We start from the raw sequence: 21,235 nt of genomic DNA, 5'->3' as shown, positions 1-21,235 counted from the left end.
GCAGCATGATCATGAATATACTGTATGAGAGTTTTCTTCTCAGTGAGAAAAGGAAAAGGGAGCATATGAAGTCCATGAGTCAAGACCCCAACTAAAAGAACCAGGAAGTAAAGGCCTCCTTGTCTGGGGGAATTTGAGTGGGGCCAGGGGGGCACAGTCAACTTGGGCTGCAATATCCTCCTTTTTCTAATATCTAACTTCATGACCTGGGGTGAGTTGCTTGTTTATTGAGTAAGGCTTCCATTTTGGTGAAAGTTAAAGCCTAGGTATTTACAGAATCATATCCTTCAACAAGCATGGCACCAATGGCCATCTATGAAAAAGGTACACATAACAGTTTACCTCAAGGGGAGAACTTTAGTGGAACCAAATTCAATATTAAAATCAAGAATAGTTAAAGGCATTAATATGTCACACAGCTGCCTGGGTTTTTTTTAACCTTAATAAACTGTATTCCTATAATAGGCACTTGGTACTCTCTGGTGTTAACTAGTTGGACTTGCTTTTCGGCTAGACCTTTCTTATTTTAAACTAAGTAGTGATCTGGTTCTTTGAATTTTCAATGACTTTAAGCCCAACAACAAAACAAAGATGAATAAATCTGTGTCTTGGTTACAGGAGTAAGCTATTATAGGCAAAATTCTACCTTTTACACTTTTCACCAATAATATCTACTACTGGATGTGTTTGTTTTCATTGTGAGGTTAATCTGCCCTTGCTATGAAATGTTTCTCTTTAAGAATTAAATCCATTAAGTCATCCCACTTTGGGAAGGGTTTTTCGAGTGATCTGAATGCATGACCTTAAAAATAGGGCTAGAATTTGGAATATAACGCATAACATATATAATTAATGTACAACATGTAAATGTGTGATATATCTTAAGGGGACAATATATGTCACCTACATCACACTAATAAATTCAAATTCAGGTTGTGCCATTTGAACAACTGCCACTTCACTCATCCTCACTAATGGTATTTTTCAGATCGTAGATTTTCATAGATGCACTGTGGAGTGTAGAAATAATCATCATTTAGGTAGCTGAAAAATAGCTTGCCAAAACTGATATAATGAAAGTTATTCAAGGTGTTCTGTCAAAATCCTTTCCAATTAGTGTTGAGGTCTTAAAGGGCCAGACTTAGCTTTTTATTAATATGTTCGTTTTATTAATGTATTTTTGATGTATGCATAGCATGACTACCTAATACATCTCATGATATTGCATAATTATGGTGCTTTTAATTTGTTATACCCCAGTCTATTCTCCAGTCTTATTTAAAATTCTAAATTACTTCATAGTTTCATAACTAATAACTCATTAGGAAGCCATGCCATGTACTTAAGGTTACCTCTAAGGCAATCCATATTTAACAAACTAGAGAAGTTCCTCACTACTTGACTGTCAGTGACCAGTTTAAATATTTAAAGTTATCATCTGACCCTTTGTCTAACCACTTTTAGAAAATGAAATAGTTTGTGTATAAAATGTAGGAAAGGGAAGTCCTTTCACATAGTCTTTTCCAAAATGAAGAAAACTAGCTGTCAGTAATCAAATACTTAGATAATACTATATATATATATATATATATATATATATATATATATATATATATATATGACACCATGCTGTTATTATTTTTAAAGATTAAAGGGCCCAATTTTTCATTTTCTTTTTTCTTGTTATTTTTTGACAGGACATAGAAATTTAAGTATGTCATTCTACAGTCAAATTCAGATTTGTTGTCAATCACCATAATGATTTTACATTACTGTCTGTCTCTCTGTTATATCTCAGAAAGACAGCTTTTGACTTGTTTCTGTTCCCCTCCAAATGACGAGAAATTGAGACTGTTGTTTTTAATGCCTTGCTTTCTTTACCTCGATAAATGAACACAGTTAAAAATTATAATGGTTCAACCCTTTGCTTATTGAGGTGTGTCTTCCCTACATTACTTAGACCTTGTCTCACGATCTAATAAGTAGCTGAATGATGTTAAAAGTAGTCCAGCATAATGCTATGCTATAGTGATGTGTTTTTTGTTTGTTTGTTTGGTTGGTTTTTTGCGGTACGCGGGCCTCTCACTGTTGTGGCCTCTCCCGTTGCGGAGCACAGGCTCTGGACGCGCAGGCTCAGCGGCCATGGCTCACGAGCCCAGCTGCTCCGCGGCATGTGGGATCTTCCCGGACCGGGGCACAAACCCATGTCCCCTGCATCGGCAGGCGGACTCTCAACCACTGCGCCACCAGGGAAGCCCTATAGTGATGTGTTTTAACTAATGTTTATTCAGTATCTATTTGATAAAAATAGTGCTGGGTTCAGTAGGGATGCAAACATGGGGAGATGTGGAAGATACTTCATATGAGGCAATGAGATAATTAGGGTCTATTTTCTGATGCTTGTCTTGGTCAGAGTTCTTAGATTGAGGAGGACAGAATCATCTATCTAATTTAAGCAGAAAGAGATTTATTAGAGCAGTGTATAGTGTCCTTAGGAAAGCCAGTGAAGCTCTTTTGGATGCTACAGAGCAGCAGAAGAGACCAACCGGACTCTCCAGGGACTGCTCACTGCTGCAGTCTTACCCCGAATGGCACCCAGGATACAGGAACTGAACTCCATAATCTCTACCGGAGCTGTCTCAGAAGAGCCAAATGCACCCTCCTCCCCTACACACACACACACACACACACACACACACTTACCAGAAGTGCCTGCTTTCTCCCATGCAAGTGCCTCATATTGCTCACATCCCCTTGCCAAGTCTTGCACAGAGAGACATCTGCCTTGCAGAACCTGGGTGATACCTGGAACCTGGTTGGTTGCAAGAGAATCTCGAAAATGTAGTTTTTAGGTTTCTAGCCTTCCCAGTCAAAGAAAGCTGTTAAAAGGGATCCGGAAATGTATGGAATGAGCCAATGCCCAGTGTCCCCCAGGGATGCTGTGAAATAGTGATTCTCAAATTGTATTCCAAGGAATCCTAAAATTTTGCTTATGCACATAAAGGTTGACAAGGAGGAAGAAGAGACCAGACAAGCAGGATTCTATCTGGAGCAGCTCCATGTTAATCTGATCTTCTGTTGGGCATGTCAATAATCCTTGAAGAAAAGTTTTATCAAAAAAAAAAAAAAAAATTTTTTTTTCTCCAAGTTTCAAAACCCTTGCTAACCTGCAAATACAGGCATACCTCAGAGATAATGTAGGTTCAGTTCCAGACCACTGCAATAAAGCAAGTCACATGAGTTTTTTGGTTTCCAAATGCATATAAAAATTACGTTTACACTATTCTGCAGTCTCTTCAGTGTGCACAAGCATTTATGTCTTTTAAAAAATGTACATATTTAATTAAAAAATACTTTATTTGCTAAAACATGCTAACCATCGTCTGAGCCTTCAGCGAGTCGTAGTAGTAACCTCAAAGATCACTGATCACAGATCACTGTAACAAATACAATAAAATGAAAAAGCTTGAAGTATTGCAAGAATTACCAAAATGGGACACAGAAACATGAAGTGAGCAAAAGCTGTTGGAAAATGGCACCAGTAGACTTGCTTGACACAGGGTTGCCACGAACCTTCAAATTGTAAAGAACACAATATCCGTGAAGCACAAAAAAATGAGGTGTACCTGGACGCCTCAATCTTCTGTCTACTGCTTTTCTTGTTAGCCAGGATGTCACAGATACAGCCTAGCGTTTCTTTCCATCACAAGCTTTTTAACAGACCATCCTTTCTTAGCCAATGTTTGAAAATAATTACAAATTATACTCTTCTGTCACGCGTCTCCTTAGGGGAAGTGCTACTAACAGGCCCATTCATATTAGGGTTTTTAAGGGGAAGTCACCACCTCCTGAGGACATCTCGGAACACCTCAGTGGTGGAGGGCTACCCCTCCTCATAGCCTTAGGGATGAAGAGACTGGACACGTTTAACTACTCTTCAGCTACTTTGTTTCATTCGACTTCAAAAACAAAATTAGCAGTAACAGGAGACAGTGGTCCCATGGGTTAAAGTAATCAATGTGTGCTAATTAAATAACATGGTACCTCTGCATTGATGCCTGTTTCATTTGGTGGAGAGCTCTTAGTAAGTCTTAACCGACTTTGGTCTCTGTACTTTTAATATTTTGTCATTCGAACTAAATTGAAGGAAGACAGTGTGTAGTTTAAGCTGAAGAGAGAGCTTTTACTTCACATATATCGGCCCTCATGAAAGGATTTCGTTTTTCTTTTTTTTTTTTTTTTTTTTTACAGTTGGTTATCTCTTCTTTTAAATATAGCAGTGTTTCCATGTCAATCCCAAACTTGGAAGTGTTTCTCCCTCATTCCCTCCAGGACATCTCCCACCATACTGCATATGGCCTTTCCCACTCTGAACCGTAACTGCTCCCCTTACAATGGATATGCCCTAAAGGAACCTGGATTTTGCTACCAATCCACTACTTACCCAACTTTCCTGTGTTTTCAGAGTAGCCTAACCTCACCCCTACCTGTCATGCAATGTCCCAATCCCAGACCTGATCTGCCGCCCCAGAGGCAGACGAGCAGCCAACGTTTGTTTAAAGTAATGGAAATTTTCATCCTGTACACAAGGCACTGTTTGCCGTGTTGTTCCCACTTGCTTAAAATAGACTTCAGAATATTCTGGTTTTGTTATATTTCCCACAGTTTTCTTATATTAAAAAGTGATGAGTTTATTGAAATATTTGTAATACAAAACAGAAGAACCTGCACATTTTAAAAATATTAATTTCATATGTCTTGTTGAACATCTTGACACTTCTGAAAGGTATAGAGCACAAAATAAAACTCCCTGTAAGCCTCGTCATCCACTGAACCATCGTTGACACTTGAGAATGCGTTCTCCCCGCCTTTCTCTATGCGTGTTTTACCTGCAAACATTTGCATATTTCATTGGCATTTTAAGTTTTAGAAATTTGTCTGTGATTCCTGTTACGCCAAATAAAATTTTTTAAGTTACTGTCCTAGTTTGGCAGGTTATGTATTTTAACACAAAGAATATAGAGTCTGCCAGAATTATTTATCTCGGTTTAGCTTATAAAAGTCCTTTTGGGTCACATTTTTGCCCTTTTTTTCTACCGTCAGCTGTAAAACATCAGAGCAGAATTAGCAGTTGTAAGTCCTGGTTGCACTTTATTAAGTTTATGGTGGACTTTTTCAACCCTGTTCCCGGTGAAGTTTATTTAGATAAAAGGTTGATAACATTCTTCACCCCAAAGTTTTTTTCTTTCTTTCCCGTTAAGACAGTTCTTTCCAGGGACTTCCCTGGTGGTCTAGTGGTTAAGACTCCACCCTTCCACTGCAGGGGGCACAGGTTCGATCCCTGGTCAGGGAACTAAGACCCCACATGCCGTGCAGTGCGGCCAAAAAGAAATAAAATAAAAAAGACAGTTCTTTCCTGATAACATTCAAGAGGTTAAACATGAAGAGTCATTGCTTCTCTCTCATATAAACAGACCCATCCTTCCACTGTGTTAAGCCAGGTTTATAAAATATGTAATCTCACATGCAAAATAGAATAATTCTGTAGTATGTGTGTACGGTATGTGTCATACTGTGGGTTTGTTGAAATACAAAAGAACCCAGAAACATTTGTATTTTTAAAAAGACTGGGCCTCCACCATACCCTGATGCACAGAATTCATAATTTATGCTTGAACTTATTTAAATAACTGGAGTAACAGGTCTAGGTAAACAAGTTACATTAATTACAAGAGTTAACGTGAGCTTGAGAATATTTGTGTTAATGCTTCATTTTTTTCAAGTAAGACTCTGTGCATTCCTTACACAGAGGACTATTTTCCCAAAAGTGGTAAAAATGCAAACACTCATCTCTAATGTTTTATGCCATGTCAGCTACATCATCGATAGGATTCTTTGTTTTAGTTATTCTTCTTACCAGAGATAAGCTCTAAAGGATGTATTCTGCATACTAACTGAAGCATTACACAGTACTTCTGCCAGAAAAGTCCCTGAATATTCCAAGTAAGAATTAAAGGAAATTTTGCATGACGTGGCGTATTTAAAATATTTCCACCATTTGGTGATCTAGTTTTTGATGGCCAAATATACCAATAAGTGTTACTCATCATATTTATACAAAAATCATGTTGTGTATATAGGTATTCATTTTGTAGCCTTTCCCACTTAGCAAGTTACCGTGAACATTTCCCCTTGACATGAAATATTTTCCTAAAGGATGTTTCTTACACAGTTTCCCTCGTGGGACTGCAAAGAGCAATTCTTAATTTGGGTAGAAATCCAGAGCTAGCAAGTTTGTGCTGTCCCCATGGTTGCGCGCATTGTTCCTAAACCATGGGCTTGCTGGCCTTCAAAGTTCTGTAGTAGGTTTTCTTTGGGATTAGCTTTGGGGGGTGGGGGAGGTAGATGAGAGGAGCTACCATCACGTTCCTGATTAGACCACCTCCTCTCCAGCATATTTTCTCCTTTGGCTCTGTCACCTTCCTCCTTTTAAGTTCCTGCCTGGGACTTCCCTGGTGGTCCAGTGGTCAAGACTCTGCCCTTTCAATGCAGGGGCATGGGTTCGATCCCTGGTCGGGGAACTGAGATTCCCGCATGCCACGTGGCATGGCCAAATAAATAAATAAATAAATTCCTGATTATTCTTAGCCTTCATCTCCTTTTGGTCACCAGTAATTGCTTCCCTTTTGGAGGGCCTCCTCTTTTTCAGCTTCTGGTTGCTTTGCTGACAAACACCTCAGAAAAGGGACAAAAAAAATGGAGCCCTGTAGTTTTATAGGTAAAGAGTTTATGGATAAAGACTTATTTTTTTTTTTTTTTTTTTTTTTTGCGGTACGCGGGCCTCTCACTGTTGTGGCCTCTCCCGTTGCGGAGCACAGGCTCCGGACGCGCAGGCTCAGCGGCCATGGCTCACGGGCCCAGCCGCTCCGCGGCATGTGGGATCTTCCCGGACCGGGACACGAACCCGTGTCCCCTGCATCGGCAGGCGGACTCTCAACCACTGCGCCACCAGGGAAGCCCCTGAAGACTTTTTTTTATCCTAGTTCCCAGCGCCCCTAACAGTGTCTGTCTTCAGGCAGAACTGTCCCTCGGTGCCTTGGGCAGGCTTCTGTGGTCCCTCTGCATCCTTCCAGCCACGCTGTCCTCTCGTCACCTGCATTACAGCCAGACCCAAATCCTTCCTACCCCCCAGACATGCCTCATGCTCTTCCTGGACCCGTTCAACAAGAGGGGCTCCATGTTGCTTTAATTGTACTGCCCCTGTGGATGTATCTACGTAGTATGCCTGTATTTTATTTCCGTCAGCACCTGTCTCATTCACCCTACCACATGGTAACTCCTTGAGAGCAAGAGTAGGTCTCTTATATATGACTCTCAAAGCACTGGACACAGTTGCCTGCACATAGAAGATGCTTGGTAACCACTGGCCCAGGAGAATTTTTAAACTTCTGATTTGAAACTATCAATTCTCTTCCAGTTAATGTCTTTCAATTTTATTTATTTAGTGATATTGCAGAGTAAGTTTGGAGATCGCCTGTGGCTTATATGAAAGCACGGAATGACCTATCTTGGTTATGTCTTGAAGCAATGCCCAGAGAGAGGCCAGTTCCAAGTTGAGATACACTCTCAGCTCGTGCCATTGCCTGTTGATTTTTTTCCAGGCCAGTAACATAACTTACCTTGGAGAGTCTTGAGCTATACACCTTAGCTCTGATTTCCAGAATCTTCCTCAACTTTGTTAGTCATTCCGCATTGTTGTTCTTTTGCGTGTATGAGCGTGGGGACCTTGGCTTTTGGAATAATATTACATTGCACATCAACTTCTGCCTCAAAAGAACTTTTCTTCCACAATTTTCTGCATTTCTGAACAGGTTACAAAATGTCACAATTCAGTAGGGCCAATTATTAGATTTTCATTTAATGGGCAGTTTTAATGTTCTCAGAGACTCTGAATAGTAATAGCATTTTAAACTACTGCCTTCCATTTAAAGACTCACAACCACTTCTTCTCTCTTTGAGTGTACCTAGTTATATTTTTGGGTATCATTTAAATTCAGGCTCCCAATCTGTAGGAAAATCAATGAGCTAATGAATAGCCTCATTTTTTAAACTTTTCAAATATTTTATCCTAATTATAAGGCATATCTAGTGACATTAATTTGATGAAATCCCAAATCATCAGATTGTGCAGAATAGCCTTTACCATGGAGTACTTTAGAGCATTTTCAGTTTAACAAATGTACTGTTTTTTAGGACCAGATCATGGCTTTGCTTACTGTGAGAAAAACTTTCTACTGGTAAGGTCTGGAGTCCATGTCAGTGTAGGTCAAACTTTGTGCTTTTTTTTTTCATAGTTGGTTGTTTACCATGTTTTATTTAACCTATTAAATGAAAAGCATTCCTGCTATAAATAATAATCACCCCTGATGTATCTATAGCAAATTCTTCTTGGTAAATCACTCCCACATGCACTGTCCACCAGCTTGGTGAGCTTCAAGGTTACTCTCTGGCCATACAGTGAGTAAACAGCAAAGTCAAGTCCAAGACCAGTGACCTTCCACAAACAACTGGTGTGGTTCATGTAAACCACTTCATATCCTGTGGGGAACAAGATGGGGAGTCAGCCAGCAACAGTGATGACTGTTTGAGTCATTTATTTTCTGCCATGTCGTTCACAGCTCATAGGCTGTCCTCTGGGACAACAACAGAAAATGAATTCTCCAAACTGATGGAGGCTACAGTTTGAGAGAAACCGACACAGCAGGCGTCATTTCAGTCCTTCCTGCTATCCAGATGCCTCTTTGTGGTTCTCTGTTTTAATCCTTGTGCCTCTTTATCCTATTCAATTCTCTGTCCATTCTCCAGCTGAAGACATCTGACACTTACTCTCAGGGAAGTAGAAATCACTTACAAGCATCGCTTGAGCAGTCCTCATAGCTGTCCAGTAAGATAAGTCCAATGTAGGGAATGGAAGCCCCTCACTACTCCTTCAACATTTGAATGAGTCACCAAATTAGTAACCAAACCTAAACCTCCTGGTTCCCAGGCTGCTTCTCTGTTCGTGACCTACCACCAGCCAGAAAGTGGTAGGTGTCACATTATATCCAGCTCGCCAGTCAGCAACTTAAATTTATTCTTGCATACCTCCTTTGATTGGACCAATACAGAAGCAACATGTATTTTTAGCAAAAGCTCGTGGACTGTGGAGTTACAAAAATCAAAGTCTTCCTGGAAATAACTCATCTTCTTAATGATTTCTCTGCTAGGCCCACAATAGGACTCAGTAACTATCTGTGGGCTAAATGATATAATCCACCTAAATGATATAAATGCAACTAAAGGTATAATCCAGAGGGGAAGAAAGGAAAAAGAACGAATGGGCTGGAGATGTGAAACTGAGCAGAGAGGCACTTCCCTTTCTAAAGAAGCTGTGCTTAGTGCAACGCGTGTCCTATAAAGAAAATCTGGCATCGGGACAGGCTTGCCCCGCCCCGATTTTCCACTCGCATTTCACTTCCACTCCTCCCTCCCGCAAACATGAACTGATTTCCTTCTGCTGCTAATGAAGACTGCTGCCAGGTCAAGGGATTTTGATGACACAGCGTCTCATTGTGCTGTATGCAGATTTAATGGATTCAGACCATCAGGATGTGCTCTCCTTTTGTTGTTTTTAAATTTGGGGTGACAGATGTTGAGCACCTTTAAAATTCAATGGAGCAAAAGGTGCATCTAAGATGAGGAGGCCTCTACAACCGCGCCCAGATTGCGAGGGACACATTCCAGTCAACTCAGGAGTTTAGTTCCACTGAACTCCTATCTCGTGTTCGTGATACGGGACCCGTGTCCTAGCTCCAGGGAGCCTCTTTCCATGTCTACCTGACACTGCCTGGAATAGCCCCCACTTCCCATCCCCTTCTGGACCTCTGGGTTTGGAGGCTGAGCTCATGGTCTACTTGGATGACCCCTCCGTCCCCAGTTCCTATCTCTCTCTGACCACTGCGCTGCACTCACCAGCCCAGTAGGGTAATAGTGCTCACTTATTACTTAAGCCTCTTAGGAACCTAGAGACCAGGACTTTCCTTCTCAGTTTAAGAACTGGAGAACCTTGCGTATGATTTCCTTTTTTTTTTTTTTTAAATTTATTTATTTTTGGCTGCGTTGGGTCTTCGTTGCTGCGCGGGCTTTCTCTAGTTGCATCGAGTGGGGGCTGCTCCTCGTTGCGGCGCACGGGCTTCTCATTGCGGTGGCTTCTCTTGTTGCGGAGCATGGTCTCTAGGCCCGCGGGCTTCAATAGTCGCAGCACGTGGGCTCAGTAGTTGTGACGCACGGGCTTAGTTGGTCTGCAGCATGTGGGATCTTCCCCGACAAGGGATCGAACCCGCGTCCCCTGCATTGGCAGGTGGATTCTTAACCACTGCACCACCAGGGAAGTCCCGCATATGATTTCTTAATCATCGTTATTGTCATGATTGCTGTTGTCATCTTAATTGCCATTTATTTTAAGAGCACTGAAATGCTAAGTGCTGTATAATCATTATCTCATTTCATTTCATTTAACCCTCAGAGCAAACCTGTAAGGGAGGCATTATTATTTTCTTTTACAGATGAGGAAACTGAGGCTTAGCAAAGTTCAGTCACTTGCTCAAAGTCACACAACTATCAAGTCTCAGCCAGGATTGCAGCCAGTCACGTCCATCAGCCGTAAGAACTCAGCTCTTGGGCTTCCCTGGTGGCGCAGTGGTTGAGAGTCCGCCTGCCGACGCAGGGGACACGGGTTTATGCCCCGGTCCGGGAAGATCCCACATGCCACGGAGCGGCTGGGCCCGTAAGCCATGGCCACTGAGCCTGCGTGTCCAGAGCCTGTGCTCCGCAACGGGAGAGGCCACAACAGTGCGAGGCCCGCGTACCACCAAAAAAAAAAAAAAAAAAAAAGAACTCAGCTCTCCTTGTCTGAAACCTGACACCAGCTGGGTTCTCATCCTGCAGTCAGCCTCCAAGGAACCTAAGTAACTATATGTGGACAAAGTGAAACGTCTATTTACAAATCAGACTATGCTTCTATTAATATGTTTCGTTTAGAGTATCGATGATGTTTTCAGTGATAAAGCAAGAGTCAGATTTTTAAGGAAATATCTAAGCATATTTACCAGCTTCTTTCAGCTGAAATGGGGAAAAAAATGCTACAGTAGTCCTGAACAACTCATGTCTATATGCCAAGGTTGGCATATGAAATAATTTCCCAAGAGGTTGCTACCATAAGGCAGGGGGCAAAATGGCAGAAGAGGTCTTTGATGCTCTCCATGTTTGGTGGTGCCCAGCTCTTTTCTTCCGTTCTTTCCTGCCCACCCCACCCCAGCACCTTTGTCACCTCTGATGGCCTAATTCTCCTCACTGTAACCCCACCCGGGCCGGTCTGTCCCAAAAATGCAATCCCCAGTGGAAGCAGCCCATGAAAGAGAATCTCCGGGGAAAGCAGTCTGAGGAAGGTAAATTACACTAAGACTTAATCTTGGGACATAACCGAGTTTTATAAGAGTAGAAACGGAGACAGGTAATATCATGAACTCTGGACTTTTACCACTGCTTAGGACAGCCCACTGTTTTCCATGCTGTCTTGGATCTCTGCCCAGATCCCCTCTCGTCACTCTGTGCCTTTCCCCTGCTTCATTTTTCTTCATAGCACTTGTCACTCCCTGGAATTGCTTTGTATACTTCTTGGTTTATCAGCATCTATGTCTATAGAAAGGAAGCTCCGTGAGAGCAGGAACTTTGCTTTGCTTGTTGCTAGAACCCTAGCGTCTGCAAGAGGGCCTGGCACGTAGTAGGTGCTGAATAAATATTTACCGGGTGGAGGGATCAGCCACTTGTCATGCCTCTTCTGAGCAGGGCAGCTTTTACTTTAACCCAGTTTTTGTCCAAAAGAACAAATTTAAGTAGCTATCAAACTCATGGTTTTACTGTTATTATTCCTTGAGAGGAGGTGAATTTTTCTTTCTTTAGAAGGCCAATTTCAACTTGACGTACAGAAAACAGTTAAGTAAATACTAGCTCAGGTGGTGCTCAGGTGCAATAAAGTCAGGAAAATGATATCTGAGTGTCTGGCAAACACTATGAGATCAGAAAATATTAGTGGACATCCTTCATGTGAGTAAAAAATTGTATTGATCTACACAATTCATCTTGAAATAATTATGAGCCAACTTTTTCAATCTCACATGACGTGTACTGTGTTCATGGTTCTCTTAGAATTATCTTTGGCTTTGGGAATTATAAGTAATGTACATAAAATTAAATCCAAAACATATCCACATTTGAGTTCAAATATTTCCTCTTTTAAAGTGTAACCATGACTTTGAAGTTGGGTTAAACCACAGATGTGTGTTTTTCTTCTATTCAGGTTCAATGATACCTGGTAATTTGGCATGTAATGATGGGGTAGGCTCAAGGATGTTCAAGAACAAATTGTACCATACTGTTAAGTTCTCCCTGATCTTACAAAAATGAACCATCACAAATTACTGAATTTTAATATCTCCTGAAACTCTCCCAGCAAAAAGAAGGAAGATACACTAATGACTAATTTAAATGCTAGAAGGCGGGGAGGGGTTGAAAGATAATCTCAAGTAAACCAAATTAGCCTACCTATCATTATGATTATTTTTAAATCACAGCGTCTCATGGAAAATGCGTTTCTGTGGTGCCGGGTTTCATTTACCTGTGTAAATGAAGTTATAAAATTGGAACTAGTAGATGGGGCAGGTGATTGGACAGGGGGACAATAAATAGTGGGGTTGAAACCCTCTTGTTAGTTAAAATATTGGTTTCCGTATGTTAAGAAAAAATATCTCACGCTCTCCATCTAGACCTCTAGACCTGTAGTCAGTGAGCCTGTGTACTTCTGTTTCCCCGCCAGATATTTGTTCCTGGCTGAAAGACATTTTATGGTATTTATTTGATGACACACACCTGCTGGGTAGATGAAAAGCTACTGCTCCTGAGGATGACCTACTTCAAGCTTCTGAGGACTTGGGCAGGTTGTCCTGCCACATCATTTGAGCCCATCTTGATGTCGCCTGTTGAACATATGTAAGACGAGTGCATTTGCAGACTTGTCAGAGGCAGAGTTGCTAACCCCAGGGAAGAGGTTTCAGAGTCAGTAATGACTTTGTAAGTGTACTGAGACAGGGAAGGCACACTGCTTTACCAAACCCACCTCTAGCATAGGAAGTGCTGCTCTCAGCACTCGGGGTGGGGATTGGCCCAGAAACCTGCCCCCGTGGAGTGGACCATCTGGAAGGCGGATCTTACAGGAATCCACGTCATGTGGTCCAGGGTAAAGAGATGGACCCCAGGTGGGAGGTAGGGAGAGTGAGGGTCCAAGGTGACATGAAAGAAATTCTGATGCAGTGTTTTCCTGGGAGTTCACAGGACAGAGAGAGATTTCTAGTTGAGATCAAGGAAGAGCATGGGATGTTTGAAATGCATGGAGACACTGTCATCAGCTTCGTCCTTTGAAGCCAACTTGTTTTTACATGTTCATTTCCACAAACATTTATTGAGCACCAGCTATGGTGATGAGGCAGACCTTAGGCCCTAAAGATACAAATATAAATAATTTATATCCATCTCTCAGTGTACACAGTGTAGTAAGAAAGCATACCTAAACAGGAATTTTATTATAAATGTAAATATAACAGTAGAGGTACACAAGGAGTTCTTAGCCCTGTCGGCCTTCCTGGGCTTGGTGATGCCCAGCTTGAGTCCTGCAGAGTAAGTGCAAGTTAACCAAAGAAGAAAAAACTGGGAAATGGAGGCATGAAAATGATACGTTGTACTCGGAAGCGACAAACTGTTCGGTTTTACTGAAGAGTTAAAAAGGTGAGGTGGGAATCAGTGGGTCCCTTAGAGGGGCTGTAGCTTCCCTACCCATCTCATGAGCCCCTTGCCACCACTGCCCGAGTAAGTGGACTGCCCCTGCCATGTAAATGCAGCTTCAGAGCACGTTCCGTCCTACCCCTTGCTGCCCTACGCTCCCCCGCGTGGAAGATCCAGAGATTCCAGGAAGAGGGGCCATTGACCCACTGCTGAGAAGTTATAAGCTCTGAATCATGAGTGAGTTGGGGTTTTACCTGGTGATTTAGAAGGAGTCTTTCTCCATTACTTTTTTTTTTTTTTTTTTAATTCATTCTTGGCTGTGCTGGGTCCCCGCTGCGGTACTCAGGCCTCTCACCACAGTGGCTTCTCGTTGCGGGGCATGGGCTGTAGGCGTGCGGGCCCCAGCAGCTGCAGCACACGGGCTGCAGAACGCAGGCTCAGTAGTTGTGGCGCACGGGCCTAGTTGTTCCGTGGCACGCGGGATCCTCCTGGACCAGGGCTCGAACCCGTGTCCCCTGCACTGGCAGACGGACTCCCAGCCACTGCGCCACCAGGGAAGCCCTCTCCGTTACTTTTATTTGCGTGTCTGCAGCTCATGGTTTGAAAGCCTTGGCTCCAAATGACATATGCCCTCGGTGTTATCTACGATATGACTCTCCTTTTGGGTCTCCTTCCCTCCTCTTCCAGTTGTCTGTTGCTGTGTAACGAATAACCCCAAAAGGTAACGGCTTAGAACAACAATTGTCATCTCTCACAATTTCTGTGGGTCAGGAATGGAGAGCGGCTTGGCTGGGTGTTCCGGCTCGGAATCTCTCATGAGGTCATCTTCAGATCAAGCCTGGAACCGGAACAGTTGGGAAGAGAGAGGATTCAGGAGTAGCTAGAGACTGGCTGGGACTTTCTCCCGTTACCGCTTTATTAATCTCGAGGCCTTTCCATGTAGTCTGTCTACATGAGCTAGTCTGGGCTTCCTTACGGCATGGAGCCTCGGGCTTACCAGCTTAGACCCCCCAAAGATGAGTCCCAAGAGCAAGACTGGCAGAAGCCGCATGGCCTTTCTTAAAGCCAGCCTAGGAAGTCACACAGTGTCACCTCTGCTGCATTTTCTTCCTCAAGACGGTCACAAGGGCCCATCAGGTTTCGATGGGAAGGGACATAGGCTCCGCCCCTTGAGGCAGGGGTGGCACGGTTGTGGAAAATCAGTGGGATGGGAATATTTTGTCTCCAATTTAGGAAAATATAATGTGCCACACACCCTCCAAGAACATTTTCCTCTGCTCACGTAATCCTTTAAATTACCTAAATATTAATTCACTCATTTTGCTGTTGCCCGAAAGCTTTCTAGTTCCCTTTCCACACCAGAATCCAAGGCTTCAGTGCACACACAAGAACCAAAACACCTCCATTGTCTGATGAGAGTCAATCACTCTAGTGTGTGGTGTTCCCCTTATGATGATAACACTTTATAAGCATATATACCCTGTTGCCCCATCTTCAAGGAAGCTCTGCCTCAATCAGGCACTCGTTTTGTTTTTTTAATTTATTTTTTATTGAAGCATGGTTGATTTACAAATGTTGTGTTAGTTTCTGGTGTACAGCAGAGTGACTCAGTTATGCATTTTTTTTCATATTCTTTTCCATTACGGTTTATTATAGGGTACAGAATATAGTTCCCTGTGCTCTACAGTAGGACCTTGTTGTTTATCCATCCTGTACATGATAGTTTGCATCTGCTGATCCCAACCTCCCACTCCATCTCTCCCCCACCACCACCCCCCATTTGGCAACCACAAGTCTGTTCTCTGCGTCTGTGTGTGTGTTTCTGTTTTGTAAATAGTTCATATGTGTCATATTCTAGATTCCACTTATAAGTGATATCATATGGTATTTGTCTTTCTCTTTCTGACTTACTTCACTTAGTATGATAATCTCCAGGTCCATCCATGTTGCTGCAAATGGTATCATTTCATTCTTTTTAATCAGGCACTGTTAAATCCAAATATTGCTCATATCTTTCCCTGAGAGGCCCCTTTTTATCTAACCACAGCAAACTTGAGCTTCAGGAGTGAATGATTTCAAATCTGTCTTTTTATTTGCCGTTCACTGGATAGATTGATGGTGCTCTTATAACAGGGTTGGTCAGTAGCGTTTTGTGGAGTACAGGATATCTCCATGAGTAAAAAAAGAAAAAAGTTTAAAAAAAAGGGCCCAGACTTTGGCTTAAGGAACTTTAAAAACTGAAGCATTAGCATGTTCTTGGTAGGAAACCTTCTGATGTAAAGTTAAACTATTGATGTAAATTTTACATTTTTAAATAAGTACTATTGCAAGTGTGCTATCTTAATGAGGGCTTTTAGATTTTACGCATATATAGTGAACAGAAGTTGAGTTCTTTAAATATTTTCTGTTAAACATACATGATACATGAGCACTGGATTGGAGGGGTTTTTTCACCCTTGGATAACCTAGAAAAGAATATAGCTCTATTTTAAAATCCCTTCCCGTTCAAGAGTTATCCAAGCAAACAATATTGACCAAGGTGTTGAATGCACCAGTAATAATAATGCTAACCTTTCATAAAGCTAAGTAATCAGGAATAATGCTGAAAATAAGAAGACAGTCATTTATTTACTCTATTTGGCATTGTTAGTACTAATAATGCATTTCAACACAGTGGAATTGCTAGATAATGCTTTTGTGACTTTTATGCAGGTTATTGTTATTTAAATGAACAGTCGACTGCACTGTAATGAAGAAATGCATGCTTTTCCCAACTCAGTTATCAACCAGGATTCTAGGAAAATGAGAATTTGTGTCTGCCTTCATTCACAGAGCAAACTGGAGGTCACTGTTTTCAATACGAACCTTTTTTTAGCTTTTCAGCAGTGAATAATTAGGAGCTGCTGCTTCTGAAATTACCTGTATTCACTGTAGAGAAGGAAAGACTTTTATCTTCCACGATGAAATACATTTTCTCATTCAAATTTCATCATTCTTTTTTTAAAACGGCATTTTACACCGCTGAGTCAATCCTGGGTAGCATAAAATAAAAGAAGTAGATTTTGTGTGCTGCTGTAGCCTTGTTTATTCAATTTACTTCCTTAAATTTCAGCTCCGCCTTGAAAAATGATCCAAATGCAAAAATGGGTTTAAAGCAGTTGACTATATACAGCAGTTATCCACGTAGAATACTATTATACAAACACATGTGTTTTTTGCACTTTGATTTAAATTGAGTTGATCCTTGATCCTTATAATTTAATGATTATGTGCTTCTACTGAGTTTTTAACAGCTTTGTGGGGATACAGCTTACATATTATACAATTCACCCATTTAAAGTGCACAGTTCAATGGCTTTTAGTATATTCACTGAGTTGCGCAACCATCACCAAATCAATTTTAGAACATTTTCACCACCCCAAAAAGAAATCTGGTACCCATTAGCAGTCACTTCCCATGTCCCGCTAGCCCGTGACAACCACTAAACAACTTCTCTGTCTCTGTGGATTTGCCTATGCTGGACATTTCATATAAATGAAATCATATAATATGTGGTCTTTTGTTTTGGGCTTCCTTCACTTAGCATAAGGTTTTCACGTTTCATCTATGTTGTAGCATGTGTCAGTACTTCATATGTTTTTGTTGCCTACTAATATTCCATTGTATGGATATACAAATTTTATTTATCCATTTATTAATTGGTGGACATTTAGGTTGTTTCTATTTTTGGCTACTATGACTAATGCTGCTGTAAACATTCACCTAAAAGTTTTTGTGTGGACATATGTTTTCATTTCTCCTGGCTGTATACTTAGGAGTAGAATTGCTGGGTCATATGTAAGTTTAACTTTTGAAAAAGTGCCAAATGGGGCTTCCCTGGTGGCACACTGGTTAAGAATCCGCCTGCCAATGCAAGGGACACGGGTTCGAGCCCTGGTCCGGGAAGATCCCACATGCCGCGGAGCAACTAAGCCCATGTGCCACAACTACTGAGCCTGAGCTCTAGAACCCACGAGCCACAACTACTGAAGCCGGCACACCTAGAGCCTGTGCTCCACAACAAGAGAAGCCCCGCTCGCCGCAACTAGAGAAAGCCCGTGTGCAGCAGCAAAGACCCAACGCAACCAAAAGTAAAATAAATTAAAAAAAAAAAAAGTGCCAAACTGTTTTCTAAAGTGATTGGACTGTTTTATATTCCCACCAGCAATGTATAAGGGGTTCCAATTTCTTCACATCTTCCCCAACACTTGTTATTGTCTGTCTTTTTGATTACAGGCATCCCAGTGGGTGTGAGGAACTATCTCATTGTGATTTTGATTTGCATTTTCCAAATGGCTAAGACGTTGAGCCTCTTTTTATGTGCTTATTGGCCATTTGTATTTCTTCTTTGGAGAAATGTCTGTTTTTATTGAGTTTTTAAAAATTCTGTTACCTCACCTTAGGAATGTGGCTAGCAGAACTAAGTTGGAAATAAATATATCTTCCTAAAGGGAGTAATTTTCAAAACAAATTTACAGATTGAAGACATTGTTTTTACAATGGTAGTATTTCTGGGTTATAGAAGAATTGAATTGCTCTCAGGAATCAGTTTACTTCTGAAACTTTTTTCAATTTGATTAGCAATATATCAGATATTGGTGGTCCCAGAGTCATACCTAGAAAATGGCTTAAAGATCAGTTTGTCCAGTTAACTCATTTTACAGATTAGGAAACTGAGAGCCTAAGAGGTGAAATATGTGGGTCGCAGAGAATTAATGATAGATATAGAACTATGCAGGTGGAATCCAGATAACTGAACATCTCTATTTAATTTAGAGAGAAAATAATGCACTCTTCAAATGGGTTCTTACTGATTTAAAAAAAAAAATGGTGAACTGCTCTGCAGTTAGAATCCACAATATTTATTTTTGGGTATTTAACACATACTATTTTGTTTTATCCTCATAGTAACACATGTAAGATTGATATTATTTTTCTGTCCTATTGTGTGTAGGGAAGCAGGTTAGCTAGCTTGTTGAATGGCAGCTACATAGTAAATGGCAGGCTCTAACCCAAACCTTCTGATTCCATGTTCATGGTTTTGTTTCCTCTGGTCTTTACAAAAAGACAGCATCAACACATTGTTACCCATGCCATCTTGAGAGCCTTTTGTTTCTCGTCACTAAATCACTGACGCAAGTAACCGATAGGTGGCATCATGGAGCATCATTTCCCATCATTAATATAGTTATTCAGCAGCACTAATATACCTAACTTTGGAAATAGGATGTAAGTTTCAAGTGACAGAAGGATTGTTCGAGAATAAAAATACAGTACCTGAAAGGATCTACTAATATAATAACATATTTCTGGAGTCCTTTTCAGTTGCAAAGCACTTGGCTCACACTTTTGATTTGATATTTACAATTATGCAAGACCACTTTTTCTGTTGTGATGGGTTTGTCATATTCATGATGACACCAAGGCCTGAAGGGCTTTAGTTGCTGCACTCATAATGGCTCAGGCAGAGCTATATCTCAGATCCAAGTCTCTTGGCTCCTGTGTAGCCCTGTGTTCCCTCCAGTGTACCATGCTCCGCCTTAATGATGTGCTGAAGGACACTCATTTGAAAGAAGAGAAGACTTTACGCCATTATTCCAGGCAACAACAGAGCTATGAACAAGTAGAAGTTATAGGGAGGCAATTTTGAGGCCGTATAAAGAAGACTTGATCTGCTCAACAATGCAGTGTGTTGTCTTGTGAAGGAGTGAGGTCTCTTGTCATTGAACTGTTCAAGCTAGGGCTGGATGACCATCTGGGAGGATGCTCTAAAAGGGGTTTCTGCATTGTGTGTGTGTGTGTGTGTGTGTGTGTGTGTGTGTGTGTGTGTGTGTGTGTGTGTGTGTGTGTGAGACTGTTGTCAAGAGAAATGAGAAGGCACTTACGGTCCCTTCCAACTGTGAGATTGTGGGTCTTTGTTCTTAGTTAAGAGAATAAGCTGGTTTAAGAGGTCCTCTGTATCCTTACTGAAGAAAGAAACTTTGAGAAACTCTTATCCTGCACAGTTAAAGGTACAGGGTCTTCTGTTTAAAAGAGAGCAGCCAAATTTATCAACTTGAATTACTAGTTTCCAAATGGTTAGAACAGCAGTTCCCGTGTCTGTGTATATACAGTCAGCACAGCAAAGCTTCCATATTCAGATAAGTTTAAATACGAGCCTTTAATATGTCATTGTCCTTTGTGATTATCGAAGAGGGAGAGAAAGTGTGCAGCAGTGTCGATTTTATTTTTTATTTTCACAAAGCCCTTCAGAAACATGTTTGTCAGTCTCACCCAGTGGTTCTCAGCTCTGGTGGCACATGAGGATCACCTGAGGAGCTTTTTAAAAACACTGATGACCAGGCCCCAGCCCAGACCAAATGAATCCAGATCTCTCAGGGTGGGTTCCCAGCGTCAGTATTTTTTAACAGCTCTCCAGATGATTCTCCTATGAAACCAGGGTTAAGATGAACTACTCGAGTGTAAGCATAAACTCAGGCAAACTCTGGACATTTGCTTTGTAATTTTGGCTGCTCTTTGGAATTCAGGTAATCAATTTAGAGCCAAAGCTCATAAGTATGGTTAGAGGCAGCATCTCACGGTGATTCACGCTGCTGCTCTAGAGCCAGACAGGCTGGCTTTGTCCACTTACTAGTTCTGTGACTTTGGGCAACTTATTTTAATCTCTCTGTGCCTCAGGTTCTTAATTTGTTGATGGAGATAATAATGCTACTTATATGATAAAAGCTAAGGTAAACACCGGAAAGGAAATAAAAACTTGACATACTATGATATTACAATCATCGTCGTCATCATCGTGTTGTTTTGCTGTTGTTAGTAGTGGACGCTGTAGCAGTAGTGCTCCTGGCATAGGAGCTAAGCACCTATTGAGAAAACAGTCTGTTCTACACAAGGCTGCAAACCGGACCCGACCTTACTTGAAAACTAAAGGCTTTTCAGCCACTTTAGCAGCAGCGTACTGCCTCAGATTCAGAACTTTCCAATGAAGTGGAATGTTTTGTAGCAAGTTTTTTTGGGAGCTGAGGCTTAAACCAGGTAACCTCCTGCAGTTCGATCCAGCTCTAAAGAACGGGCCAGAGCTCTGCCAAGCAGGGGCCTGGACTGAAGGGTGATGCTGGGTTTCTGTTGGATAACTGGGAAAGGCATGCACTATGTATGGCAGGCTGACCTCCCAAATCCTCAGGGTAATCTCAGTTAACCGCCCACCCTGCTAAACCATGGGACCTGCAGTTCAGAAAGCATGGTTGCTATTCAATAGGAAGCAATGGCTCCAAACACCAGCGTCCGTGGCTAATCGTGCAAAAAAGGTGAATACAATTA

General features: G+C 41.5%; 1 protein-coding gene across 8 annotated transcripts in view; it reads left to right on the top strand.

Annotated features, from left to right (window-relative positions):
* VTI1A (vesicle transport through interaction with t-SNAREs 1A) overlaps nucleotides 1–21,235 on the top strand; it is a 364,615-nt gene that overhangs the window by 235,831 nt on the left and 107,549 nt on the right. Inside the window, exon 9 of one of the 8 annotated variants that reach the window (XM_060034057.1) lies at nucleotides 12,914–14,059. The exons of the other annotated variants lie outside the window; for them this stretch is intronic. Coding sequence (XP_059890040.1) covers nucleotides 12,914–12,956 — 43 coding nt within the window. The 3' untranslated portion in view covers nucleotides 12,957–14,059. Of the gene's footprint in view, nucleotides 1–12,913; nucleotides 14,060–21,235 lie in introns of those variants that run through there. 8 annotated transcript variants of the gene reach the window in all.

The sequence above is a fragment of the Delphinus delphis genome, chromosome 16 (assembly GCF_949987515.2).
Source record: "Delphinus delphis chromosome 16, mDelDel1.2, whole genome shotgun sequence".
NCBI classification, from domain to species: Eukaryota; Metazoa; Chordata; class Mammalia; order Artiodactyla; family Delphinidae; genus Delphinus; species Delphinus delphis.
Note: the sequence above shows the minus strand (reverse complement) of the source record. Positions and strands in the feature narration are given on the sequence as shown.